This window comes from Meriones unguiculatus, chromosome 3 (assembly GCF_030254825.1).
Source record: "Meriones unguiculatus strain TT.TT164.6M chromosome 3, Bangor_MerUng_6.1, whole genome shotgun sequence".
In the NCBI taxonomy this organism is placed as follows: Eukaryota; Metazoa; Chordata; class Mammalia; order Rodentia; family Muridae; genus Meriones; species Meriones unguiculatus.
Genome location: NC_083351.1, coordinates 55,975,429 through 55,993,182, shown reverse-complemented (window position 1 = coordinate 55,993,182; position 17,754 = coordinate 55,975,429). Strand labels below are relative to the sequence as shown.

General features: G+C 43.6%; 1 protein-coding gene across 1 annotated transcript; it reads right to left on the bottom strand.

Moving 5' to 3' along the window:
• Window positions 1-12,656: 12,656 nt before the first annotated feature.
• On the bottom strand, window positions 12,657-14,631 carry LOC110545164 (cytochrome c, somatic). Its single transcript, XM_021631078.2, has 3 exons — window positions 14,474-14,631; window positions 13,451-13,628; window positions 12,657-13,352 (listed from the first exon to the last, which is right to left on the bottom strand). The coding sequence occupies exons 2-3, from the start codon at window positions 13,617-13,619 to the stop codon at window positions 13,204-13,206; spliced, it is 318 nt and encodes a 105-aa protein (XP_021486753.1). The 5' UTR covers window positions 13,620-13,628; window positions 14,474-14,631; the 3' UTR covers window positions 12,657-13,203.
• Between the last annotated feature and the right edge of the window lie 3,123 nt (window positions 14,632-17,754).

Here is a 17,754-nt window from a genome sequence, read left to right as displayed (position 1 = left end):
AGAGAGAGAAACTTTTTAGATATACTTAGAATTCTCCAAACCCTGTGCTCCTTGTGTTATTATTCCTCTTTGCACCATGCTGTGGGAATCAGGAGTTGAGAAAGTAGCACAAAAATGATATTCTGAAGCTGGGTGGTGGTGGCCCATACCTAGCACTCTGGAGGCAGAGGCAGATGAATCTCTGTGAGTTTGGGGCCAGCCTGGTCTACAAATCAAGTCCAGGATTGCCAAGGCTGCACAAAGAAATATTGTCTCGAAAAACCGAGAGAGAGAGAGAGAGAGAGAGAGAGAGAGAGAGAGAGAGAGAGGCATCTGGAAATTACAATTAAGAATACCATTTTGGGGGTCGAAGAGATGGTTAAGAGCACTGGCTGTTGTTTCAGAGTACCAAGGTTAAATTCTCAGCATCCAGCTGGAAGGTCACAACCATCTTTAACTCCAATTCTAAGAGATACAACACCCTCTTCTTGTCTCCTCAGGTACCATAAACACAACTGGTACACAGACATACATGTAGACAAAACACTTACATCCATAAAATAAAAATAAGTAACCTCTTTAAGAAAGAGTTGCTCTTTGTTTCTGACTGGGAGTCTGTATGTTTTACCAGCATCCTCAAAAAATGGCAGCCAAGAATGCCTGAGCATCTGAGCCCAGTGGAATGAATCCTGTGTTGTGCCTAATTTGCAAGACCCGGAAGGATTGCCAGGAGTTGAGTCAGTTGCAAAACACATGTGGATCTTTTTATTACAAGCTATAGCTTGAGCCCACACCCTTACTAACACAGTGGTTGAGAGCAGAGAGCCTTGTGCTCAGGGTAGATGGATGATTTAAAGATTCCAGTCTTTCCCAGCATGCCCAAAGCAGGGGAATTCCTGCCTAGCAAGCATCTATTGGTTGAAACACAAAAGGGGATGTTGCATTTTGAACTGATTGGCTATAGGAAGGCCCCCCAAACCATTAACTGTCTGGCTTCCCTTGCTTGGCTGTCCTAGGGGGGAGGGGCAGTCCGGGCCTGTTTCCTAGCAATTGTATCTTTAGTGGGCAGGAAAGGAATACAGTAAGGCTGGTTCCTTCCCACAGGTGGCTGGACATGTCTCCACCTGTCTGGCCTTTTTTCAGGCTTGTACTTTAAACTTTAAACCAATAGCTCAAAAAACTAATTTTTAATTCTTTGGTCTCTCACCTGAAGTAACAACTTTGTAGGTGGCTCTGTGGGAGCAGGACTCTCTCCTCAAGGGGGGGCATCTTCCAAAAGAACTTACTGTTTCATACCTTTGAGTTTGTGAGAATGAGTGGCAGCTGGCCAATTCCTGAGTTGCCCTTAAGGACTCCTCCCCGTCATCCCCATACAAAGCACTTAGTGCATTCCTTCCCTAGCCTCGGCATGCTGGCTAGTTTTTTGTTGACTTGACACTAGCTAGAGTTCTCTGGGAAGAGGGAACCTCAGCAGAGAAAATGTCCCTGCACAACTTGCCTGCAGTGCGTTGTCTTATTTAATGATTAATGTGGGAGGGCCTATCCCATTTTGAGTGGTGCTACCCCTGGGTTAGTAGTCCTGAGTTCTATAAGAAAGCAAGCTGAGAAAGCTTTGGGGAACAAGCCAGAAAGCAGCATCCCTCCATGACATCTGAGGTTGCTGCCCTGCCTGAGTTCCCGCTCTGGCTTAACTTGGTGAGGGAGTATAGCCTGAGAGGTGTAAGCTAAAATAAACCCCTTCCTCCCCAAGATGCTTTTGGTCATGGTGTTTTATCACAGCAATAGAAATTCTAATTAAGACACATACCCAGGCCTTTCTAACTAAACTGCAATTTTCTCAAGTCTTTCTATTCTCCTTTTTGCTTCTGATTCTCAGTTACAAACCTGGCTAAAGGGCAGCCAGCAATACCCACACCATGGCTGAAATGCTGGGAGGCCTTAAATGTCCTTCACAGGATTAATCACCTCCCACAAAGTGGTACAGTGCTGACAGACTGTAGACAAGGTCTTTATAGGGATCTAGTATATGTGGCCTTCGGTCCACACGTGAATAGCATCCTTGTTCCTATCTGAAACCACACATAGTCTTTACCGTCTACATTTCCAGCAGGATTGAGGGGCTTCAGAGTTTCACTAGAATTGCTCACTAACTTCTCTGATAGCCTCTCAGGCTTTCTCTAAAATAGTCTAAGATCTTCCCACAAAACAGTTCCAAAGGTTTAATAACAACATAGTCAGATTTAGTCATACAAATGTCCCTACTTCTTTGGTGCAGTTTTCTGGGTCAGTTAGCTTTCCATTGCTGTGACCAAATTATCTGAAAGGACAACTTAAAAGGAAAAAAAGACTTTAGTTGAAGGTTTCAGAGGTATAGTCCATAGTTCCTGACTATGTTAATTCTGGGCCTATGCTGAGGCAGAAAGTTACTGTGGCAGGGGATGCGGCAGAGGCTGATTACCTAATGGCAAACAGGAAGCAGACAGGGAAGGAGACCAGAGAACAATTAGAACTTTGAAAGCATGCTCACAGTGATCTACCTTTTCCAGCTAGCCCACACTTGCTTAAGTTTCCAGCACCTTCTAAAACAGAGCTATTAGCTGGGGACAAAGTGTTCCAAATGTGAACCTGTGGGGGATACCTCATGCTTGTATAACAAGTCTGCGGTTTAGACCCACTGGGATAGCACCAATGGCTGCACCAGGGATCTACTTCTTTTCTTTCTTAGAGACAAGTTCCTTGAGGCCCCCAGTGTCTCCTGTGTTCTCAGTCACTAACTAGTGCTTCAGTGCAATACTTGAATACATTTGTGGGGCTCTGTGTGGTGTTTTGATAACGTGTGCACACTGCAGAAAGATTGAAACTGTTAACATCTATCATCTACTGATTAATCATTCACAGTCTTTCAGAAACACTAAACTGGATGTTGAAGACAGGCTCCCTGCTGTGCCAGTTCTCCAAAATCTCTTCCTCATACCAGCCACCCCAGCCTCCTGTAAGCCTTTAAGTAACCAATATTATCTCTCTCTCTCGTCCCACCCCCCGTGTGTGTGCATCTGGAGGCCGGAGGACAACCCTGGATGTCTCTCCTCAGATGTTATTCAGCTTTTCTTTTCTCTTACTTTCCTTCCCCCGCCCCAACTGCCCACCCGTCTGTCAATAGGCTCTCTTATTGGCCTGGAGTTTACTGCTTATGCTAGACTATCTGGCCAGCAAGCTCCAAGGTCTTCTTGGCTTTGCCTTCCCAGAACTGGGATTACAAGTGTGAACTCAGGTTCTCATGTAAAACACAGATTCTTTATTCCTTCATCTGTTGATGAAAAGTATGGAGGTCTTAAGCTTTATTTCCGGCCTCTAACAATGCCATTTAACTGGTCACTAGGACCATTTTTGAGACAGCCACTTTCTCATTGGCAAGGCTCGTGACTACTTATGACTAGCCAGAGTTTTTCTAAGCAGGAGGTACAGCTATACTTGAAGGATCAAGGGTTTTGGATCTTTCAGGCTTAGTTCTTTGAATCTTTGTTCTACAATCTACTTGTTGATTAGCATTTTCAGCTTTAGTTCTAAGAGAGTGAGTTTTGTCAGTCCTTTAGTAAAGATTGTTGAGTTTTATACTCACCATTAGCTCCATGGGCTCTAATGGATCCAGCGGCTACATTTTAAGAGTGAACATTTTAATAAGTACCAGTCACCACTGCCATCCACAGAATTGTCCAGTGTGAAATGAAACCAGGCAGAAAGGACAATATGTAGCCATGCAATTAAAGTACAAAATATTATAACTATACATAGTCATGATAGCAATACAATAGTTACTGCTGTTGTTTTAGTGAGGACCTTTGACGTTTCTTAGCAAGACAGGAACACATTGACTAGTTTACAACCCATAGCAGAGAATACATTCAACAAGAGAGCTACCACAGTTTTGGTTTTTTGGGGGGTGATGGAAAACAGACTGAAATATAGCTGTGCTAGTTAGCTTTGATTGTCAGCTTGACAAAGCCTAGCCAGCGTTATCTGTGAGGAAATCCTTGACTGAAGAATTGCCTCAACTGGATTGGCCTGTGACCACCTATGGGGAACTGTTCTAGTTAACTGATGTGGGAGGTTGCAGCCCACGGTTGGCAGCACTGGCCCTAGGCAAGTGTTCCTGGGCTGTATAAGAAAGTTAATAAGTACGAGCCTGCAGTGAGCCAACAAACAGCACTCCTCCATGGCTTCTGCTTCAGTTCCTACTTGAGTTTCTACCCCAGATTCCCTCAATGGTAGACCTGGAAGTGTAGGCAAAATAAACCCTTTCCTTCCCTAAACTGCATTTGGTCAGTATTTTATCAGAATGAAATGCGGACAATATCTATGAGCTTTCTTTCATGAGTGACTAGGGACTGATAGAACATTTACTCTAGAAGTTTAAGCAGAATGGCAACAATCACTATAGAGCTGGAGGGCTGAGAAAGCAGCCAATTGTCTTTCCCAAAAACTTGGAGAAAGACCAAGTGCTGCCACAATGGCCTGTCGGACACTGAGGTTAGGGAGAAGCAGGACTATGGTGCTAGTCAAGGAGTTGGGGATGTAGTTTAGCTGATAGTGTTTGCCTAGCAGGCACAACATAAAATCATAAAACTGGGTGTGGTGGTGAATACTTGCAATGCTGGCATTTTGCAGGCACAGTCAGGAGATTCAGAAACAAAAGGTCATACTTCGCTATACATTGAGTTCACAACCATCCTGGATACATGAGACCCCGTCTTTGTGGGTGTAGAGGGAGGGAGAAAAAGCCAAGTGTTCTCCCTGTCATTAAGGAAGTGCTCCATACCAGGCAAGATCTGCATAGGGGCAGCACATTTATGACTGAGACCATGGGTCCAGGACAAAGGGACTGGGTGGTTGGATGGAGCAGTTTGATGCTCCCACAATTTTTGTTGAGAATTATTTTTTAAGACTTGTGTGTACAGAGGCTAATATATAAAACAAGAAATATCCAGCAATGAGTGACAGATCAAGTGTGGGACAACCCAAGGCACAAAAGTAATTTCTAGTTTTGATGAGCTAATGATAAAGACAGGAAATATAAATGGGTCAGATTTGCCAGCAGAGTTGAACAGTTCTTGAGTGGGGAGTGAGGACTGAAGGGAAAAAACAAACAAAAAGCCCCAACACACTACACATGGGATCTGATCAAGAGGGCTGCCAGTGGAAAGTGTCACACTGGTTTATTCTACAGTATCTTTTCATAGTCAGAGCAAAACACCTCAGTACAATGAAGGGGTTCACGGAGAAGTCAAACTTTTTACCTCGACCACCTGTCTGTCTGATCCTCACACAAACAAAAGGAAGTGAACGTGGCCAAACATCCTGCTTATCCCTGACTCCAGATGAAGGCCAGGGTGAAAACATGTTTTTCCACTGAGAGCTCAATAACAAAGCAGCCTGACAATCTAGTGGCTCTCCACAAGTTAAGAGTTTTCTTTTCTTTTTCTTTCTTTTTTGAGTTTAGTGGTGGCCCACACCTTTAATCCCAGCACTTGGGAGGCAGAGGCAGGTGGATCTCTGAGTTCAAAGCCAGAATGGTCTACAGGGCATACCTCAGCTTGTGGCCACATCATTTCAACCTTTGCTTTCTGTATCATATTGCTCTTTCCAACTCTGACTCCTGTTTCTTCATGTGTAAATATCTTTATTATTATATGAGGACCACATGAATAAACCAGGGTAAAGTCCCCCTGTCAAGATCTTTAATTTGATCATATTCATATAGTCTCTTTTGCACTACAATATAACTTTGAAGGCTTCGGAGTCAGGATATGTACATATTCTGTTACTCTCATTTAAGCACCTCATAATATGTATGGGTGTATCAGAGGTGTCTAAAATGCAGCTTAATGTACAGTTTGTACATTTGTACAGTTTGTAGATGAGAGATTAGACCTGGAAACATAAAGTCATTGGCATGTTAGGTACTTTGGATGTGGCTGCTCCTGAGGGGAGAAACGGTAAGGAAAATACTAAAGGCATTATTTTAGGAGATATTATTACATGGGCATCAGGATTAGAATTGATGCATGCAAAAAATGCTGAAATGGTAACAGTTTAAGTAAGAAAGAATTCTCTTAAAATGGTAATGTAGTCTGGTTTATATGGCATCTTCACTATACTGTCCATGGGACACATTCTTCCACCTTTGCACTTCAACATCCTTGGCTGCCATCTTCAGGTGCCACCAACCCAACATGGCTGCTCAGCAGTCATCCCTCCAGGTTTCTGGGAGGGGGGGAATGGGTGCAGAATAGACAGAAAGAAGCCTATTAATGGGATTGAGATCATGAGGAAAGGACAGAGAGGTTGTGGCTATTACCTCAGGGCACATCTTTGCTTCTATATGAACTCAGAGGTCCGGTTTAGCTGTGGTGCATTCAGTCCCCACTGTTGAGGTACTCTGCTTTCTGTGTCAGAAGAGGGCAGCCATTCCAACTGACTGAATCTATTAGTAACGACCTTGATGTTAACCTGCTTGTCAAATTTGGGTTGGAGAATAGAAAGAAAGCTATCAGAATCTTCAAGTAGGTCTCTCAACAAAATAACTTAGTGGATACATCTACATTTTGTTTTGGAGAATTTACCTGAATCTTGACCTGCAAATTAACTAAATTGCCCTTCACCACATTGAAATGCCAGCTTGGTATGCTGTTGGAATGGACAGGTCTTTTCTGTATTTTCCAAGAAACACACACACACATATATGTTTTTACATATATAAGTATATATCTGTGTATATATATACATATACATACACACACACACACACTCTCTCTCTCTAATCTGATTCACAGGTCTCTGTCCTTCCACCTGTGACCTACGCACTCAGCAAACAATTCACTGCGCTAGCACACTTAGCTTTTGTCATATTGCACACTTTACATCCAAGAATCACTGAAGCCCTGCTGCTCCAGAACCAACAGTCTTCAACAGTACCGCTACTTAACACTACTCCAAACAAGTGAACGGTGTACTGGGATGGGCTTTTCCTAGTTTCACGGGTAGAGGGTCCTCGAGGCAGCATGCTGCTTTGACCTATATTGAATCTCTGGGGAAGCAGATTGGACGTGTAACTCAACATTTCCTACCCCATACCTTCTCTAATGTAAACATTACCATCGTGACTTCTCTGTTCTTGAGATGACCGTTAAGGTTCAGGAAAACCTTGGCCAGGATTTGTGTTACACCAGCAAACCAGGTAAGAACTACGCCAGCCAGGTATGGTGACATGCTTGTATTCTCAGTGCTAAGGAGGCTAAGGCAGCAGTTCAGAGCAGCCTAACCCAAGGCAGACTGTGCCTCAAAATAACAAAATGCCAACCAAAACATCAAACTAACAAAACTCCAAATCTTTGTTGGGTTACTGGAAAAACATACCTAGAAGCTGAGTGTACAAACAGTAGGCACCCATTCTTCCTTTTAGTCTAACTCAACCCTGTTTAGGAACATTCTTAGGGGAATATCCAGGTTGCAGTTCATGAATTACTGGTCTCACACAGGGAGGGGTGAACTTTAGAACGACATGATGGATACAAGTCTCTAAAGCTGCCACTTGTGACCCAGTGAGCTTCAGGTTCACTCCCCATGGAAAAATCATGTGTCCTTTACTCCTAAAAATGCACTTTTATTACCGTAGACAATGTGGCAGTATGTCTGGTCTGGCCAGTCCAAAACTAGCTAACATCGGTTATTGAGTGCTAGTTAATATGCTCCATAGTTTTGTAAATTTCCAAGCTATGAGGGCTGATGTCAGTTTACACACAAGGAATCTAAGGTACAGAAAGGTTAGTGTGCTTGGTTCTGCTAGGTACTGCCAGCAGAAGGCTCAAATTTGGGAGCTGTTTTTCTCCAACCTTCACCAGTAAAAGCCACAGTTATATTTTAAATATAATATGTAAACATTTTGTGTACATGACTTAGAGAAGTTTCTCCTAGTTGGAAAGGTCCAGCCTGGACCTATACAGGCCTATTCAGGTAGGGACGGTTACAAACTCATTACTCACATTGAATAAAAAAGCTACTACTTAAGAATTTACACACAGTGCTTATTTGTATTATGGAAGTATGCCCTGAGGCCCCGAACCGAAAAGAACACAGGCATCCAGCATTTCACCTCCTGTAGAAGAGGGAGGCCAAGGGAGGTCGAGCACACTGAGATATCTGTATCATGCAGATACTGATAGTCTGACTGAACATTCTGAGCCATCACGAGATTAACAGCATTGCTCAAGGCAGGCAGGCAGCAAACCGGATAATTTTCCTTTTGTCCAGGAGGTAAAGAATTCCTGTGGGAAACTGGAGGAGCATCTGCCATGAGAAAGGAGTAGGGAGGCCAAGATGCTCGAGGAGCCTAACAACACAGTAGCTGCGGGACTGGGGAACTGGATACATAAAGAACAGTTTGACCAGGTGTCCACTGCTTCAGTGGACTTAGGGTTGGTTCTATTACAGGGACTGACTGTAGAAACACATGACTTCCTCCAAGACTCAAGTCAGGCATGGGGATGGAGAAAGTGATGGCTGAGGGCCCAGGCTGGGTTTACAGAGCAGATCAGGAGAGGAGGCACAAACGGCCATGGTAGAGAATGTGGAGAATTCAGAGCCCGAGAAGAAATCACAGTGAATGACAGCGGCCTGGGGTTTTTAAAAGTCCAAGTAGATAGGACAGACATTCACTGGTACGTGGATGACTAAGAAAGGCTATCGGGGAGCCTAGGTGAGCTCAAGGGCTTAGCGGGTGTGATGAGGGGTAGTAGAGACAAAAGGTTCATGTAGCTGTCTAGACCCCACCAGCAGCTGCCGGTGCCAGAAAGGATTGGGAAGATGCCATAGTTATGAGGCTTCTGTTGTAGACAATGTAGAGACTGAGGGCCACAGGGGCATAGGCCTGGAGCAGTTCCTATTAAAGCAAGTATTTATTAGAAGACAACCTGCTGGTTAATAGCACTTGATCAAATGGAACCCTGGTTCCATTTGAAACTCATTCCAGATCTGATACCTGTTTCTGGTCTCTGTCCTTCAGATACACATGTGGTTCTTGTACATAGATTCAGGCTAAACACTCATCACATAAAATATAAAAAAAAAAAAGATGCACTCACTATTATTCGTTTTTTTGAGACAGTTTCCCTGTATAACACTGGTTGTTGAGAATTTTTCTGTAGACCAGGCTAGTCTTTAACTCAGAGATCTTCCTGTCTCTGCCTCCCAGTGCTGGGATGAAAGGCCTGCACCACCACATCTAGCTTGAGATATGATAAATAAATAAAATGAGACATGACTCAGTTCATATGAAGTCACCTGGAAAGGGCAGGGGTCAGTCTATATGATAGCTAGCAAGGTAATTACCTAAGTAACCTTAAAGCTTTGTCTATCTATGAGTACACAATCTTGTTTTACCACCTGGCAAGTCTCTACGTTAGTGAAACCTAACTGTATTTTTGAGACAAGGTCTTACGTAATCTAGTGTGGCTTCAAATTCACTATACAGTCAAGAATGACTTTGAACTTCTGACCTTCCTGTCTCTACTTCCCAAGTGCTTGCACCACCACGCCTGGTTTAGGTACCACACCCAGGGCTCGAAACATGCTGAATAAATACTCTTAGCAACTGAGCTACATCCCTGAGCTGGTGAGACTTTCTTAAAGTGTCACAGTTTCTGAACCACAATTTCTATTGCAGTTCAGGCTGACATAGAATTCAAAATCCTCCATGTACCACATAACTGTTACTACCAGGTCTTAATGTAGCATGAAACCAGCCATAAACAACACACAAATGAACAAATGTGACCAATTCAGTAGGGATTTTACTTTCTATCAGGGGTGAGGTTGGATTGGGCCTATGTGTGATAATGTGACACTACTCTAATCAGTTTTAGTCCCCAGCCAACATTTTCTATGTTACGCCTCAAATAATACAATGATCTAGTCCAACAGTTCTTCCTCCAAGTTTACAATTCAGGCTGTAGACCTAGTAAATGTTAAAATACTACCTCTATGTTTAAATGTTATGTAGACACCTATTAAGAGCCCAGTGTAGAATGTGGTTAATTTCTAGTGAATAGGAAACAAAAAGGTAATTTCATTATGCGTGCCACAGCATGTGTGGAGGTCAGAGGGCAGGCAGTATGCCTGTCCATATGTCTTTCTTATGAATGATGAGTTGTATGCTGTTGATGGACAGGGAGATTACCAATGAACTACATTTATTCTTCAGGAATACAGGCATATGATAAACCTACCTAAGTTTTCTGTGTGAAAATAGTTTAGGATATGACTAGTTTTTCAAGCACATTAAATTCCCAACCAAAATAATTTAGAAATTAATTAAGTCTAAACTGAATACTTTGGGTTTTATTAAACAAATGGATGCAGCCAAAGGTCAGTGTGTGTCTCAGTTATGCTCTGAAGACTCGGCAGGGAACAGGCATCCTGGGTATATCTGCATGAGCTCACCTGGATGCTCCATGCAGCTCATTCAGAGCCCAGCAACGTCTTTGGCTTTTAAAACATTCTAACGAAAGGAAGCTCAAATAGGTACCACTAGAAATGAATTGGTTTCAGCTTACTTCTGAGTTTAATCAATATGGAATCATTTAAGACTACGTCGCTGTGGAAGGCTAGTCTGTTAAGACCCTTTTCCTAGACAGCCAGCAGGTACCCCAATATGTCATTTATCCAGCAATCTCCTGTGGTTAAAAAGGAACAGATATAATAGAATGCCTATAAAAGGGCAACAAGACAGAGGTGCCTCTCCGCTCACCTAACACAGCCAACTTAAATTCAACAGGCAAAACATTGTAAAATCAGAAGCAAGCATGAGATTTAGGCTAAGGTATTACCACTGTTCAGAAAGGCACTGGAATTTATGTACATAAGCTCTAGATATATGCCATAAATACAGCAGCCACTAGCTAGTTGTGGCTACAGAAATTTAGTTCAATAAGTTTTTTAGTCATCCTACATTTCATGAGTTTAACTGCCACAAGTGGGTAATGGACACGTATGGCTAAAAGAGCCATTACAGGAAGTTCTATCAGGCAGAGCTTTCCTAAGCATTCAGAATTTAGGTGGCACCAGGAAGCTCACCTCACTTCCCTTTGTGATACCACTGAACTAGCCACCTACAATAAGCAACTAAGAACAAGCAGATGAGTTAGAGTGGTAGCTTTTTTACCCCCTTTCCTTATTTCTAAGGGAAATGTACCCTTTATAACAAAGGCTGTCCTCTTTCTGCATTACTCCCAGGGCTTACCCTCTATATCACTACGTATTCTACTTGAGTCTAGTTAGCCTTAGAACATAGGAGGTACCAACTGTGCAATGTAGGCCATAGACAATGTTCTAGGTCCAGAGATTACAAATTAAATCTAACTGTGAGTCATCAGAAGGGATGCTTTCCTCAAGCTTCCACAAAAGGTATACCTGGTGAGGTAGGCAGCATGTCAGGAAATGACTCAGTCACCAGGGCTTCATCACTTCTAGGTTAAAGTATCTGAATTTATAAGCTATAACACTAACAAACTACCCGTTACACTAATGAGGCTTCTTTGAATCAATATTGAAACACCCATATTATAAAAACTTAAGCCAAATGTCTATATTCATCTTAATGGCTTGATTTTTTTTTCTTCTATCATTTGTAGGATACAAGAAAATGGTAACTCCAAGGCTTTCTTTCTTTGCACATTGGTTAAAAGGGGTTAAAAAGTGTCCCTTGAAAGTCCTTTTCAAAACTCAGGACTCACCAAGTCCTATGTTACAAAGCTCAACCTCTGAAGGACTTACAAAGTAAAAAGTTTATCAGGGTTAGGAACACTGATTGCTCTTCCAGAGGACCCAGCTTAGATTCCTAACGCCCACACTGCAGATCCCTCTGTAACACCAGTCCCAGGGGAACTAACAACCTCATCTGGCCTTCAAGGGTAATGCAGTATGTGTAGCACAGACATATAAACAGATAAAACACCTATACAAATAAGATAAATCTTAATCCAAAACTCCAAATTACAGAAAACTTTCCAAATTTGTTTCCAGACTGTCTTCAATTTCTTATATGATGTAAGGTTTATCAAAGTGTCTGTCAGACTTCAGGGTCCTAGTTAATCATTCTCCACACTTCTGAAGTCATCAATGAGGTTCTTTTCCTGCTATTACACCTAATTTCCCTACCGTTTTCTGTACAATTTAGGACTTAGTGAGTATGTAACTATTTCCGCTTATGCATCATTCTGACAAAGAACTAAGGGTGAAGTGTTGCTCTAGGTTAAGTTGTTCCCGAGATCAAAGGAACACCACCCAGTACCTTCACTAGAGCATGGCTTTCCAGCACGGAAAGTTGAAACAACTAAAATTTTAACAGTCATTAAACAAGGCACAATCAAAACATGATCTGTGATTGTTTTAAATGATATTCTTACTGTTGGTAACTTACAAACTATCTCCTTTTTTAACCTTTCCATCTAGTAAGTTGGCAGAGAGCACCATTACAACCACACAGACAGAAGTTCATTCCACTATTGTGTTTCTGAATGGGTGTTTAAGGATGATCCTGAATTACAGCGTCGTCTTAGATAATAAAAAATTAGAAAGGTCCAAGTTGCTGGTTACGAAAAGCATTTTAACTTACAGATGAACCATAAAGTATTAAATACTCTTTATTTGATATCTTACTCAGTGTCTTTCAGTGGTAAAAGGGCAGCATCCTTGACATAGGGAAGTCTAAATAAAACAGCATCATCAAGACAGTTGCTTACTGACATTTAGCCACTGCCTGAAACAGACCAGTGAGCATAAATTGAGACACAGGGGAGTCTTCTTGTTTCTGAGACAATGATAGAGTTTTCCCAGTGTTTAAACATATTCATATGCCCATTTATATAAATCTAAGTACAAAACCATTTAATAGGTTTGAGGTGACACCCCCATCTTTGTGGAAAGTAGCACATTACTACTTAAGTCCAATCTTATCTTGAGAAAGGGAGAGCAGTGATAGTCTATATGCAACTGGATGATTATTTTGAAAAAGGTCATATCCATTTTACTACAAGTCAGTTTTACTTAAATTGGGACTGTCCAACAAAAATATTGTTAGCCATTCATGATCTGAATTTTGATGTACAAATTAAGTTATGGTACAATTAAAAGCCATGAGACATTTGTTTTGTAATAAATAAGGCAGTGGAATTACTCATTGGTAGCCTTTTTAAGATAAGCTATTAGGTCTGCCCTTTCTCCCTTCTTCTTAATTCCAGCGAAGATCATTTTTGTTCCAGGGATGTACTTTTTGGGATTCTCCAAATACTCCATCAGGGTATCCTCTCCCCAGGTGATACCTAAACAGAAAGGGATGCAGCAGTTAAGTGATAAGTCTATGTTGGTTACACCCAAACAATCTGTGCTAAGGCTTAACAGTCAACAGTCCCCTACTTACCTTTGTTCTTGTTGGCATCTGTGTAGGAGAATCCAGCGGCCTGACCTGTCTTCCGCCCAAAAAGACCATGGAGATTGGGTCCAGTCTTATGCTTGCCTCCCTTTTCCACAGTGTGGCACTGGGCACACTTCTGAACAAAAATCTTCTTGCCTTTCTCAACATCACCCATTTTCTAATTCTAAAAATGAAAAGACCCAACAATTCAAGTAACTTGTTATAGTAACACATACAACGGATCCCAGTGACCATTTAAATCACTCTGCTACCAACCCACTTCTATTCTTACCACCTCTAATACAAGGCTGGATGCTACCTTAGTCCATTTGCAATATTCTTCGTTAGCAAACACAGTATGTAGGAGACCCTCCTTATAAGCGGGTCTGTATTCATGACAGGTTCATGCCCAAGGAACGGAAGTGGAAACCGAGCTCAAACCTCAATTCCAGAAGAGGGCAAGGTCAAAAAGTCACAAACACGAAACTGGGCTATAATTCCTTTAGGCTCAAACCACTACAATTCTAACACCTCAGGATGCTTAACTGCTGTCTGTGTTGCCAATTAAAGCCAATTCCAAAGATAAGATAAAACACATCAACAGGGTGGTGAGGCGGGGGGGTTCTTGGTGCTTTCACGCGCTCTGGTCTCAAGTGGAGGCTAAGTCGCTCTCCCTCTCGCATTAGTCTAGCACCGGAACGCAAAGGAGGGCTGGGGTAGGAACCTTCTCACTCTCGCGTTCTGAGACCCCGGGGGTGACCACGAGGTCAGCCATCCAGGCCGGTCTCAAGCAGACTGAGGAAAGCCGCCCTTCCAGACGCCTCCTCAGGTAAAGATCAGGCTCAGTCCTAGAGGAGCAGCAGCTACCGCTCCCTGAAAGGGCGGCGGGCGAGTCCCCTCCAGAACCCCGGGACCCGGCCCTGCAAGCCGCCTCCAGCCTTCCCCGGCCGCAGTCCCGCATGCCCGCTAGGTCAGGCCCGCGCCGGCCCCTCGCGCCTCTCCCGCCCCGCGTCCCCGTCGCGCGCTCACCGCTCCGGGCTGGTCGGCACCAGAAACGTTACGTCCCGAAGACCGACGTCCCGCTCTCTAGCCCAAGGACACGCCGGCCCGCGCCTATGTACCGGTGTCGGTGCAACCACACTCGTTCCGTCCGCCCGCTGCCTGACGTGCGGCAGCGCCCGGTGCTGCGCCGTGACGTAGCCGCGCCTCATTGGCTCCGGCATCGTCCGCGCTCGCCAGGTGCGCGCGCATGCGGCCTAGCATGGTAGGCTGTGCCCAGAGGGCGCCCTTCCTCTAGGGGCGTCGTGAGCCCGACACTTACGACAGGCGTGGACGTGGATGACGTCACCCCCGGGTGCCTGAGCCTGCGGACGCCGGGGGCGGGGCGGAGGCTCCCTCGGGATCCCGTGCGCGGCTCAAGTAGCACCCACGTCAGAGGGCTCCTGCCGCCGCCCGCGGAGGCTGCCGAGACAGCTGTCGGGTCGGCTAGCGACCTTTACCCAGGCTTGGTCAGGGCTCCCTGGCCGGCGCCAGCTGCACCGGCCTTCGAGTGGACACCTGCTGGTGACCTTCACCCTGTTAAACCATCTTCTTCCTTCTCTCGCGGTCACCCAGCGCCTCGGAGCTGGGGAAGGTGAAAGCAGAGCGCGTGAAAGCAGCAGCAACGCCCGGAGTCCCTGCTCCCTTCCCCGCGTGTTTAGTGGAAAAACGAAGGTGGTCAGACGAGATTTTGGAAAGAAAAAGGGTTTGACCTGATGAGAGGAGTATTGGGAATCCACTGGGACTTGCTTCCCTTCTGACCATATTGGAGGTGGAAGTTTTGTTCGCAAGCTTTCCAGTTGTGCTTTAAAACTCCCCGATACCCTAACTTCTCTCACTAGAAGTTAACGTCGTTATTCCTGTCCCAAATTCTGATGAGCGCAGGTCCTTTCCCTCTGTTCCGTCTAGCCTTGACATACTCTGTCAAGTGTTTACAGATGCCAGGTGTGCCAGGCTCTTCTCTAGGTATCTAAAATAAACCCGAACATTCTGGTAGAGTTTATTATATTCTACCATCCTTCCTTCCACCGTCAGATTGACACTAGATGTCGGGGCTAGTCTAAATGGCCGAAGATCCCTCTCAAGCCACTCGTCCTGTGATCTGCTCCAGGGAAGACATCAGTCTGTATGAGTACAGTTGTTCTTAGGTATCCCCAGGGACCGCTAATTCCAGAACAATTCCCAGAACCCACACAGAATTTCATAGGTGCTCAACTTCCTCATGAAATTGTGTAATATTTGCATATAATCTACACAGTCTCCCCAATATTTACGTAATCTCTTAATGTCAAATACAGTACTATATAGTGTCACTTAGGGAACATGACAAAAACTCTAAAGTCATTCAATATGCCTGAGAATATTGTAAGTCTTAACTACACAGTATGTGATGTGATCTGCTATTTTTGGACGACATGGATGTGGAATCCATACATGGAGGTCTGACTGTATTTTCATTGTTTTTGAACTGTCATAACTTTAATTTCTCCTTCTCTGACATAACTCTGTATGGTCACACCTCTTTATAAAACCATAGAAATCACACATATTCAAGACTTTTTGTAGCTTGTGGGGGCATTCATTAAGTATTCAGATATAGTCCTTATATTGGCTTATTTAACTTATTTGTATAAAGGCTTATTTAGCAAACTTTTTAAAGACCTGGCATAGCATATCTGTAGGCATTCACTATGTCTTTAAACCAATTCCTGATACTGCTTTCCAAATTTCTCCAAAGAAAATGTAGTCCTTACTGAGGTCATTATTCTCTCAGTATGTTTTCTCTGTGTAACAGAAGTTACTGTTCTTAGTTTTAAAGGAGTTGGCTGATGACAAGTTTTTCAAGAACATCCTACTGCAAATCTTATAGGTACACTAGTGACTTAGCTGACCAAGTGGATTGACATATCCATTTATTCCTGTATAGTAGTCTCAGTTGATTGCTTTCACAGCATTTACAAAGCCTTGGGTTTGATTGCTAACACTGCATAAATAGGTGATGGTGGTGATGGTGAGGTACACCAGAAATCCAGGCACTGGGAGGGAGGAGACAGTAGAATGAGAAGTTCAGAATCATCCTTGGCAAAACAAAAACAAAACATCTTATTTTTCCTTACCAACTATTTAAACAAGTGGCTCTCTGCTTGGACATGGTTCCGGTGTAGTTTATCCTTCAAAGGCTCCTGTCCTGGAAGCTTGCCCTGCGAATAACAGTATTGGAGGGTGGTAGGACCGTTAAGAGAAAGGGCCTAATGGGAGGAACATGACTTCTCAGTCAGGTCCCTTACACCTCGATTGATTCTCCATGAAGTTCTCTCTGGGCTCAAGTTGTAAAGGGCACATTAGTTCTCTCATGAGTGGATTCGTTCCTGAGAGAGCCAGTTACTGTGAAGGAGCAAACCTGGTCCGTCTTGTTTCCTCCTTTGCCACCAGACTGCCTTCTTGTGCTCCCTACCGTACGATGATGTTTGCCAGGAGGTTCTCATCAGAAGCTCTGAGTGTGTGTGTTTGTATTCTATATACAGCAAAATGCCAGCTACTATAATTCTGAAGGCAGGCCAGGGAGGAGAATAAGAGAAATGCCGGATAGATAGACAGTTTTGCTAACTGGATTTACTGTAGTTTAGTTTCCTCCTTTTTATTGTAGTAAAACACATCACAGAGTTTGCTGTTTTGTTCAGTGGTATGAAGTATAGGCATTTTACGCAACTGACCAGCATATGTGGATGGAACTCCATCTTGAGAACCTGAAATTTCATACCTGCTGAGACGGGTAACTGTCCGCTTGATCTGATTCTGTAATGTCCAGGTAGCTAGTACTATTTCTAGGTATGTCAGTAAAGTGTCTCTTAGAGACTGGCATTTCAGTCAGTGGATTAAGTAAGACAGGCCCTCTTTTATCCAGAATAGGTGGGCAAATGCAATAGGTTGAGGGCCCAGAGAAGGGAACTGCTGCTGTCTTCAGGCACCAGAGCTCCCTACTTCGCTGTGGGACAAAGAATTCTAGGTTTTCTGGCCTTTGGAACTTTCACTAGTAACCCCTTAGTTCTCAGGCAGAACTGCACTATTAGGTTCCCTGGTTGGGGCTCTCTGGGTTTTGAATTTAGTCATGCTACTTCTGGTTTTCCCAGCTTTCACATCATCCACAGTCATAAACCTATCAACCCCCGCATCTGTACAAATATTCCTCATTTTATTATGCTGTGCTTTTTTTCTCCCCTTTGTAATATTCTGTTTCTTCTTTCAGATTACAGGTTTGTGGCAATCCTGTA

Coding starts and splice junctions, on each gene's coding strand:
- LOC110545164 (XM_021631078.2), bottom strand. CDS start 13,619: ATGGGTGATGTTGAGAAAGGCAAGAAGATTTTTGTTCAGAAGTGTGCC. Junction 13,353..13,450: donor AGATGCCAACAAGAACAAAG/GTAAGTAGGGGA, acceptor CTTTCTGTTTAG/GTATCACCTGGGGAGAGGAT.